At 36.8% G+C, this 11,954-nt stretch overlaps 1 protein-coding gene across 1 annotated transcript in view; it reads right to left on the bottom strand.

Annotated features, from left to right (window-relative positions):
- LOC105389081 overlaps positions 1–11,706 on the bottom strand; it is a 39,671-nt gene extending 27,965 nt beyond the window's left edge. Inside the window, exons 1-2 of the mRNA XM_048632412.1 lie at positions 11,523–11,706; positions 2,216–2,885 (exon numbers count right to left, since the gene is read on the bottom strand). Coding sequence (XP_048488369.1) covers positions 2,216–2,472 — 257 coding nt within the window. The 5' untranslated portion in view covers positions 2,473–2,885; positions 11,523–11,706. The remainder of the gene's footprint in view (positions 1–2,215; positions 2,886–11,522) is intronic.
- Between the last annotated feature and the right edge of the window lie 248 nt (positions 11,707–11,954).

The following is an 11,954-nucleotide window of genomic DNA, read 5'->3' as shown; positions in this document are numbered from 1 at the left end:
ATAAGCTACTTTTTATCCCGGAATTCCCATGGGAAAACTTTTAAAGGCGAAGCGAAGCTCGCGGGAACAGCTAGTTTAATTATAAAAACGGAACAAGACTCAACCAGAGTCCGTCGCGTCATGGAGACATGACATCTTCAAATGCCACGGGGTCTGCATGACAGCTGTCTGGTAACTGGGCCACTGCCTTGTACCTACATCGACAACAACAAAGCACATTGCTCAGAGACAACCATGTTTTGATACGAACTAGATGGAGTGTGTGCAGAAGGACCTCTCGACAAATAACACCGCACTTCTAGCACTGAGCTCTTAATTCGAAGTATGTAGTTCAGGTAGCCGTTAGAAGATTGTGACTATATTTATTGGTACAGTGGTACGTGTTGTTTTAGGTTGAACTTAAAACGGTTTGACAGTAAACAAAACGCAGACAGTTTTTTTCCTTTGTTTTTGTATGTGACACAGCATCTTGTCCGTATATTGTTAATCTAAGTTCAGAGAAGAAACATTTTCCACGAGGCAATATTCTATTGGCTGATTGAGAAGGTAGAGGATAGAGGCGGTGGAGGATAGATGAAGAACTAATACCTGTGCTGGTCAGAGTGTCACGTCGCAGGGATTAGCGGTGTATGAGGTGAGCTGATAGTTCTGAGAGCTTTTTAGAATGGTTTTCATGTGGTTAAAATACTTACACCTACATTTCCATGAAATTAACAGTTTCAATATGGTAAAAACAACTGAGTTAAGGTAAGATACCAGTTGATAAATGGTTAGTATGTTCCTAGTAGTAGAATTGTCTCTACCTGAGTAAACCAAACGTAAACTGTACTACCTACTATAGTTAGCGCACGATTTCATTTACTAAGTTACAACTCACAAGCCGGTGAGTGCGATTTTATGTAAAGAATACCCGATAGATCTACTCGTAAGTTGTAGTAGGCTGATAACTAACAGATAAGTAGGTAAATTATATACCTACCTACTTATTGGAATCGAAAAATAGATGTGCTTTAGTAGATCTAAATCGAAATATCTTTTCAGGCGACCTCACCAACTTTACCATCTTCATACAATGTAAAAAAAGTTATTTGTCAGTACCTACCTACCTACATTGTGGCTACTCGCTACTGCGAGTAGTCTGGGTGCAACTATAATAATGACGTATTTTTAAAGTGCACTAGGCACTTAGGTATTCCACGCAAACTTCACAGGACGGGAAGGATCATCTTTTCACATTTTTAATGATGCTCTATTGAAGCCTGGCACGAATCCAGCAACGACTGAACGATGACGTTGGTAAGGCTTGAAAATGTTGAGTTTTTCTCTGAAATAAGCCAAAACTGACTTTATTCAAATGTGATAGGCACTATTCTTGCTTCAAATTACGTTAAGGAATTTGTAAGTTAATTAGTTGTCATTATTATAGTTGTCGCTACACTACCGCCATCTACATCGTCGCTGATGTTGTGGCCGGCACTCGTCATTGGACCAATCATTAGCAATGAATAACCGCGCGGACTATATGGTACTAATGGCGTAAAGACATAGATATTTAGTGAAGAATCCAATAGATAATGATGCACAAGAACTCAGCGAGTGATAGCGCTGTAGACTGCAGTTAGATTCCTATTTCACCTAACCGTTTCTAGTTACTAGTTTAACCTTATTACGGATAAGCTTTCAAGATTAGAAAGATAGTAATTGGTGTGTACGTAGTGCAAACTTTCATGTAAGTTTACTTAAAAGCTTATGGTTGTTATGTTCGAAGGGGTACTAAGCCGGCTGCAACCTAAGTAAGTTGATAGAATAGGTAGATACTTACTTACTAACGTATGCTGTACTATACCTACATTGAAGACATTACTTTCAAAGTAAAAACCACAACACTGAAACCACCAATAAGTACTTAATTTTTTTTGTGAAACGCTGTCACATCCTATCGAATAAGTACCTACCTATGTACCTACTTAATTATTTTCTACATCTTTTCGTAATAATTTCCTCCTTAGATATACATAATTATGTAATTACTTAGTATTAGATAAATTCTGGTATTCCTCAGAATTAATTAATAACGCCCTCGTGTTAATCTATTTATAGCTCCTGTCAAATTACCTACTTTGAATAACACCACCAGTTTGAGAATCCGCGTCACGCACTTATATGATTCAAACAGAAAACATTATAATACGTATTATTTACTCTAAGCACTTACCTTTTCAACGTGGTATGTTTGGTGCCGTTGCCCAGCAGCTTGTGCTTCGGCTTCTCATGGGCTCCAGTGGGGGTGGACGAGGATATAGTCAGGTCACTGGCGAAGGAGCTGGTCGAGGAATCCTTGGAGATGTTGGTCCGCATGCGGCGTGCCGTCGGCTCGGGGCTCGCCGGAGCTGCCACCAGCTCCAGAGCCAACCGACCCTGGACAGGAACTGGGGGCGGCTTCTCTTCCACAGGCACCATGTAAGACAGCATTGCTGCCGTGGCAAGGACTCTAAATATTCACATCTAGAAGCGTAACTCGAAAGAGAAACTTCGCTCGCAAACACATTGAACGGTTTTTTTATCGGAGATCGGAAAGATTGTGTTGTTTTTTTCTATTCAAGGGTTATGTAAGCGGCCTTGTGTTTCACCTTCACCTTACTCTTTCACGGCACTTTATGGAATGGCTTCGTTTTGCACTAGTCCTAAATATCGTTTTGTAATGTCACACTGTCGTTTTGATTGTAAATGTCTCTGTTCCAAGGTTCTTATCTTCAGATAGATATCAATATCAGTTGTCTCCGCCGGTTTTCGCTATCAAGGTTGGTGTGGCAATACCGTGTTTGGTAGTGTATTATTCAGTGTGTGAAACGTTTGTTTCCAGTTGATTGTTGTCGTAGTTGTACCTGCGGATAAAGCAAATAGCAATTAGAGTTGGCGCTATAATGGCGGCGATGGGCGGAGTGTGTCGGAGCGTGGCTCACACGGCGAACCGGCGATAAAGCAAAATGGAAATGAAAACACGGATTTTTCATGGGTGTTTCAGAAGAGTGAAGCAAAAGCCAGGGTAAATTTTATTCTGCATGAGAGTTTCCGCGTTACTCATTCTAACAGTTCGAATACTAGGGATTCTTAATTAATTATCTGATATAACTGAAGTTTTCTTCAGAGTTTGTCCAGATACCTAGATACGACTAGGACCTATTGTATACATACTCCTACAAAATACCTATTAGTGTGCGTCATTTAACAGTGCAAAAGTAAAATTTATAAAGTGTAAACAACGGTATTGAAATTTAAATTAATTAAATAAGTTTTTATTGTTACTTGTTCCGCATGAAACGTTGTTAATAATTTTATTATGGACCGTGAATAAATTCCGTATCGAGAATTCAAATCCCGTGAAAAATACGATAATTTTGAACGGGTTCAACTACTGCTTACATTTACGGTTGTTACTTAGCTAAAATAAACGTAAATTATGCTATTACAATCCGTTTGATGCGACACGTATGATACCTACCGATAGGTGAATAGATAAAGAGAATATACAAGAAGACGAACTAGTGTTAGCGGAATCATAATAATGAATGATCTTACTGTGGTTATCTTAAGTATGGACTATAACGAAACAAAATGGAACAATATTAATGAAATATATGCCACATTAATGGCAACGTTGGCTAGTATCCAGCAAGAGCCGGACGAACGTAGATGACGGATAAAATACGCACTCTAAAACCAATATTGTCATTATCAGTAACGTTAAAGATAAAATCATTTTAATAAACACATTTTCCGTGACCCTGACTATAGTTAGGCTTTTAAGTTTATATTGGAATCCATAGTGGATTGAGCTGATGATGACGATCTTAAGATTCTTAAAATTTAGGACCAAGGAACATCTATAAAGTTCTCTAACGAGAAAGCTTAGCAACACATACCAAACCAAACACATAACCCTCCTTTTTAATCTCCGTAGCCGGATAATAAACTAAAATCAAGAAACCTGAAAGATTGATCTAAATTGGCACTCAGTATACAGTTAAGAGGTGTCATGCCAAGTTTACGGTTCACGCTAGAGCAGATATTTCTCACGACTATAGTTCTGCACGGATTTATCATAATTTTGCTCCGAACAATTCATTCTGGTCCAATCTACTTGTTAAGCATAATAATATGGACTTCGAACCATTCCTAGGTCATAAAATGTGTAGCTACTTCTGTTACCTAAACCTAATAAGTACTTAAGAATCATTAAACTATACCTATGTACCTAAGAATAGCTTAACCTTAAAATATTAGGTTATTATTGCTCTTTTACCAGATGAAAAATGTTTTATTTATTTAAGTAAATTGGTTTTTAATGAATGAAAGGAAAATAAGACGAACACATTTTCACAAGAAAGAAAATAATTCATAAACATTTTTCCAACCCACATTCAGTGATATTTAACTTTTACAATGGTAAATATTTCTTCGAATATTCCTATGAAGTGATATAATCCTCTTAGCATCCTCACTTTCAAAGCTTAGTGAGATCGTTTCATAGAATCGGAAGGCTGTTAGGAATTTTATTCTTAATATTGTAATTTTTCTTCTACTTAAGTATTTAATAATAAATGAATGAATGATCTAACCATTAAGTATTTAATAATAAACTTATAATAAACGGGTCTTCGTGATAGAATCGGATAAGCTTGAGTCGTGTTTTGTATTTGCTATTTGCCCAATGATTTCGAAGTAGTTATGGTTTTTGGTTACATGTAAGTACTGATTCGTTTCTCGCGATATAAAATCGGGACCAGCTGGTTCAACTGGGACCGGTTGGCTGGTATTTAAGTAGGTATTTACTTTTAGAAGTTTGTTTCGGGAATTAAGACAAGCTTTGGAAACACTCAGGAAAGACGTAGAAACTTATCCTAAACGACGATACAGTTCGCAAGCAATCAGGCGAGAACAAACGGCCTCCCTCATGTCAGAAATACTGTCCCCAAAAACACTCTAAATTTAGGCACACAATTTAAATATTTCGTAGTCCACATCAAGAATCTAGATCTAGATTAGGACGCTCCAGTTTCGTTACATAAATATAATCTAAGTGGAATCCATCAAAGTTAGTGACCCGTAGCTTTCCTGTAGGTTGTTAGCTGTGGTGTTTGCCAGTCACGCTGTTTTTTTGTAACCCATGACAAAAAGAGGTGGGCTTTAGTTATAAGTTTTAGTGTATCTGTCTGTGGCTAAATAGCAGGAATGCAGTTTTCAACTGTGAGCATCTTCTACGGTTCATAAGTTTTAAATTGATTTGTTATGTGTTGTTTGGTTGCAGGATGCAGGATTTAAGTAAACAGGTAAGTACTTCATATCTAGAAAAGGCCAACCAAGGCACCTAATTAATAGTTAAGGGTCATGTGTCATGTCAGAAGTATGCAGTGTTAGAAAAATTGGGTAGCTATATACCTAAGTACAGTTATCAAGGTATATACCTACTAAAAGCTCTTTGTAGAAAGCAATGAGTAGGTAAATATTGTAGAGGCTTTTAATGTTTCACTTGAAAAAACAAGAAATTCTACGCTCTTTTTAAGAAGTAAAAAACTTTGTATGACTTTATACTTTCTGAAATGCCACTAGAAGTTTCTTGAAGTTGTTCGTAAAGTTGGTCAATTCACGTCTAGCTCAAAGGGTTTCACTTTTAAAGTTCTGTAGGTATTTGCAAACTTAAAAGTCTGACTCTAAACATAGTCGTTTACGAAACATGGGACTTTTTGGGACTTCTTCCATTTCTATGTTCAAATAGGTACTTATAAGTACCTATAGATACACTCACGGGCAATGAAAAAGTTCCAATAACGCCATGTGCAAAGTACCTATGTACATTTAACAGCATATCAGAATATTACCAATTATAAACGTAAATATTGTTTTATAAAAATGGGGGTATTTAGAGTCGGCATTTTGTCAGTGGAACTTTTTCATTGATCGTGAGTGTACCTATACAGGGTGTCACAAATTAAAGTGCACATCCGAAAGATAGTAACTCAACTATAGTAACTAAATGTACTCGTAAATACCTACAGGACAAGTTTAATCGATATAAATGAGAAGCATGCTGCGACCGCTTAATTAATTTATTATCTTTATCGAATAAAACTAACGGCCAATAAATTTTACTCATGTGTTCTCACGGACAGTTCAACTGAAGATAGGTGATGGCGGCCATTATTAGATAGGTAACTTGTGTATTTTGTGTTTAGAAACGTAGCGGCCGACTTTATATGGCACCGAGAACATAATTATAACTATAAGGCATGCTAATTAGCCAAAATTATAAACAAAAAAAGTGTATCATTAGTACATACCAAATAAGTTCATAAGAACTTACGTTATAAAAATATGATTTTAATATAAAAGTTAAAAACACGCATTTTTTTTTAAGTTTAAGGTTGCACCAGTAGGGGAAATCCTATGTAAGTACTGTAAAAGCCACAGCCGAAAACTATCCTCTGTAATTCAGTATCATAAAATTGACCCTGTAGCCGACATCACGGTAAGCCGTACAGACGAAGATCTTCAGTTAAACTGTGAGTGCGAGTCGTCCCAGCGCCAGTTACGCCGGTCATCCAGTTAAGCCGATAGTGAGCTCATCCTGTGAGCTAGGTGTCAACAAAATGCGTTGTTTCCTTCCCCACTCATGCAGATTCTGGCTCCGCAATTACTAGGTAGTAGGTACTCAACTCACATATAGGATTATACAGGTACCTAACTCTAGGTTTAAGCACAGAATAATAACTAGTACATAACTAGTTTTAGGAAATTACTCAAAATAAGATGGGTGGTAGAGATATTGAGTCGATAATGTCGATGTCGGTGCAATACTTAATCAGTATCATGCGATAGAGTGACAGCAATCTGAATAGGCCTGTCTTTATTAGCTGGTGCTGGTGCACTATGCAGAGTATGAGCACAGCATATAGAGCAACGCGGACTCGAGTGCATTATATACAAGTTGATTGCAAAATTACACATTAATTATTCATCGCGTATTCATAGAAATAAATATATAAATAAATTATGAACGTCAATATTTTACAAACTCCTCCTCCGTTCGTTTTAACAACTTCATAAGTTGACTCCATTAAAGCAAAGAAATACAAATTTAATATACTGTTTGTTTATATTGAGCCACTTACAATAATTAAGCCTGTTTTACAGTATCTAAGAGACTATCTAATACTTACAGTTGACAAGGCAAGTTCTATAGCGGTTTCTATAGTCGTATTTGATGCACGCCGAGTGAATTAAAGCAAGTAGCGTTTACACATTTCAACTAAAGTACTATCCTAAAGTACATTAAGATAATGTGAACCGGTCTTTAGGTCTCTACAGTGATGGGAAGTCCTAGAAAGTTCCCTAAAAGCAATCAAGAAGATGGCTTCGTTTTACAGTCACACTCAGTAAATCAGAAAACTTCGTAACAGCTACTGAAATGTTATTTGATTTGATGGTACACTATCATTTATTTTCTTGCTAAGTCGGCAATACCGTTGTTGTGAACATTATTATAATTAGGTAAGTAGGTAAATTAGTAATACTACCAATATTGTCTACTTATTAAAAATGCGAACTTTTGTTCGGATGTTTGTTCTTTATTCTACTAGGTTTTCGGTGCTAGGTTTTAAAATAGACGTTATCTTGATGATCTTTTTTGTATTTTAACTTTGTTAATGACAATGTCATAATTTAAATTTTAATGTTGCTCGCAAGAGAGACGCAATACATTTGCGTTTCAAGAGTAGCAGGTCATGTCTATGCTATCACGATCGCTCGTATACCTATGTACTTACCTATATACCTAGGCATGTACTATTCACGTGTGCCTCGTTTGATTGGTTCACCCGGTAGGGTCCCACTGTTTCACGGCTAATAGGATAAGTAGTATAAGTACCACCGAATACGCGATGCCATGGCCATTCCATTTATGTACTAATTGATTTCCCTGAGGTATTTAGTTATTTCAGTTGTAGACTTCACGGTTCACGGTACATAATATTAGGTATGTACACTATGTACTTACCTACCTCTACTACCGTACCTACCTACTCTACAATCGAAATGTGACTTTCCGCAAAATGTATGGAATATAATGGGTTGATCAAGAGATTATAATCAAGAAAAACTTGATAGATTTTATTTTATTTGGATCCTTAGTTAGTAAGTACTTTATTATTCTGATGCGCTGTTAAAATTAACTTCAATATTGCAATTAATTAAGCTAGTTTTTTCCGTTTAGGAGTAATTTGGCGCAATTTTGATTGGAACTTTTACATTGTTCGTGAGTGTAGTAAGTACTTTATTATACAGGATGTTATTTTTCTATTTATCGACCCGTGGGTACGCCAATAATCGAATAATCGTTAGACATCTGCCAACGCTGATAAGATCAATACTCAATATCATCCCATAATCTACATTCCGAATTAGAAATCTGACCCTCATTGTATGGATGATCTGCAATACAATAGTGTATGTCACGTCATACCTATCAAGATCAAAATAATATATTATTCTGGAGGGTTATACTAGTTTTACAAAAAACAAACGGACGTGAGATGGCATGCAATAGGTACGAACGAATGCAAGGGTATAAGGGTGCCCGCACAGCCGAATTTTTGTAGAAATGATAATCTGGCCGATTTTACTTCATTGTGATTTAAATACTAGGTATTTCGTACTAGTACTTCTTCTAAACTAGATTAAGAAAAAGAAATGACTGAGAAAGATCTACCATGTACCTACATATACAGGGTGTTACAATTATTAGTACCTACTTAATCCGAAAAGGCCGAAAGAGGATGATTTCGTGTGTCATCATTATGAACAACAATAGTCTTAATACCTCTTTTGCAACACCATGTATATGTAGCTGTAGGTACAGTAAATAAGTGCAGCTCTATATCTCTCGGGCTAAGTTATCGGTATCGTGGATCTGGTGAGAAAATCGTGAAGAAGACCACGACCCGGCCCGTTAGACCGGCGGGGCCTAGTCTGCTATTTTATATTATGTTATGTATTAAGAATATCTGCACTGTATCTTATCTTCTGCGACTTCTGCGAGTGCTTAAGTACTCACAAATCTATGGTTTTTGGTTAAATGTAAGTACGGATTCGTTTCTCGCGATATAAAATCGGGACTAGCTGGTTCAATTGGGACCGGTTGGCTGGTATTTAAGTAGGTATTTACTTTTAGAAGTTTAAGGATGGTTTCTAGTTAGGAGATTGATTCTTGATTCCCAACTGATCCTTTATGTGTTTTTTATAGTATTTCAAAAAAACCTTTAGGAGTTAGAATTAAATTATATTTCCTAACTGATCTGATATTTGATTTTTTTTTGTTTATTTTGTACGGAATTTCGAACAAATAATTTGACACTATTAATTTTACAATTTGAGTCTTTAAATCACTACCAGTACTTATTTGTACTTATTTGTAGCTGCTGATTTTTTAAAAAAATTATGAGATCGCGACATTCGATTCAAACTTTTTACTATGCTATAAATTAATAATAATAATAATTTTAAAAAATGATTACACGGAATTGATAATTAGTAGATACCGTAGCTTCTTCATTTTATAGCGGTATTGTATTTGTAAGTACTAACAAAAGTGGAGCACATTATAAATTTAGGCCATCAACCCTTATGAGTGGCGCATGAAAATACCCAGTGCACAGCTATGCCGAAAGAATCTAATTATAACTTTAATAGCTATGTGGTAGAATCCATTCATGGGTGACTCTGCCAAGGTCGTGTTCGTAATGTAATAAACAAGTTGGCAATCGCAGTTCTGCTACAATCTATTTTATTCTATTGATCTTTGACACATCTATGTTTATTTGAGCCAGTGATGCATCATGATCAGTTTTTTTTTGTAATAATACTTATCTACGGTGGATTAATAATACTTAATTAATTACTTACACTTTATTACGATTAGGGCAGATTTTTCAATTGTCAGATAAATGCTATCTGAGGAATAAAATTGTTGCTGTCACTGTCTAATACCAAACTTCACATGCAACAGCATAAGAATTGTACCTCAGATAACTTTTATCTGACCATTGAAAAATCAGCCCTTAGTAGTTAAATACTTACTTATTTACTTAAAACGATGTATTTTTTATTATTTTAGGTATGTTATTGAATGCTATTTAATAGGAATAAGTAGGTAAGTTCGGTTCTTCGTAAGAGCTAAATTACCCCATGCTTGTTGTTACTAGGGTTGCATACTCGCATCGCTCCACTAATATTTAGGAAAATAACGTTATAATTTTATTTTTGTGGCTACGTTATATTTTTTTGTTAGTTTAGATTTAACGTTTCCGTATAGGTAGAACATCTCCCCTTCGTATAAACTGTATCGATTAATTAAAAAAGTCGCCTCCCCTAGATGCTGCAGTTATGTAAATTTATTTAAATACATATTTATTTATAGCATTCAATTAATATGTTAGTATAATTAAATGCTGTTAATTTGTTTTATTATGCCCTAAACATACAAAATAGTTTTCTGATTTTATGAGGTACTTATAGGTGCCTGCCACGTCAATATTAGGAAAAAATACTACTGTTGTTTACTGTTGTTTATCACGGCATATCCACTTATACGTTATTCATATTCGTCCGTTCGTACGTATCGTACGTACCTATCCTATAATTTGCTAATGATGTTCTTCGAGCGGAGCCGCCGGCACCGTCGCTGTCAGAACGTTTAGGAAAAATCGATTTTCCCGACAAAGACGCCGCCGTTTGTGGCTTGTAGCGCTTCTTTGTTGACATGTCTGTTTGTTTATATCTCTATGTATGTTAGTACCTATATTTAAAGTACCTGCTCATTAACTTCACAGTGATGATTTGATGAGTAAGGAAAATAGCATCTAGGCAGGGTTCATTTCCTTATAATAAAGTGCATTTGATATAAAATCAAGATATCAAATTACTTAACAATCTGCGACGCTCTGCGGCTACCTCGGCACCAACACGGTATATTTTAATTATTTTTTCCACGATCCAATTTCGTTTACAATAACCAAATCCGATTGTATCGTCGGAAACGCCGTTATGCTGTGAAAGAAATGTGTACGCGATGAGAAAAAAATGCCTTGACTTAAAATATGACTTGTGTATAAAACACCTGGTAGGTATGTTGCATATTTACTCACGTGGCTTGTTTACGTCACGGAATTATAAATCTGCAGAAATGTGTCCAAATAGTATCTAGTTCATTGCGCAATGTGTCGCATAGACCGCTCGGAGCGCAGTGGCATGCAACGTGCTATCAGATAACTGCACCGCCAGCTGATCCGTTCATCACGCAGCGGTGGCACCTGACCGCACGCTCCCACACGGCTCAATGTATAAACAAACATACAGATAACATCCGATTGCATGTTTACAGCCGAATGAAATACTACTAATTATTTATAGGCGCGTAAAGTGTTGTCCAAGCCGGTAATTTGATTTCGTTATTGGTTAGGTGTACGTACCGGTGCATACAGAATCTTCCGAGAAGTTTCCCAACACTGTCACAGATATAGACTGTTTATAAACATGTAAATAAACGGTTAAGTTGGCAATCGATCGTGTTCGTGATTCGATCGGAGCCGGCGAGCGGGCAAGGCTGGCGCGGTGTCGCGGACGTACAGAGCGGGCGGACGCCGGCCGCCGTGTGTGCGCAGCCCTAGCCGTTACGTCACATTACAGTTTGACAGATCACTTCCAGCCGGTGGCCGCGAGGGGCGCCACCGTCTCTCGATCAATACTTGCAACTGTTTACCTTGCACTCTTAATGCGGTGCAGTAAAAACTATTTTCCAGCAGGACTTGCAGCCGGTACACTTGGCGGCAAGCATGGCGAATTGCCGACACTTTATGGATAACTGCGAGTAGCTTTCCGCCCCGTGACTTTGCTGACTAACC

The sequence above is a fragment of the Plutella xylostella genome, chromosome Z (assembly GCF_932276165.1).
Source record: "Plutella xylostella chromosome Z, ilPluXylo3.1, whole genome shotgun sequence".
In the NCBI taxonomy this organism is placed as follows: Eukaryota; Metazoa; Arthropoda; class Insecta; order Lepidoptera; family Plutellidae; genus Plutella; species Plutella xylostella.
Note: the sequence above shows the minus strand (reverse complement) of the source record. Positions and strands in the feature narration are given on the sequence as shown.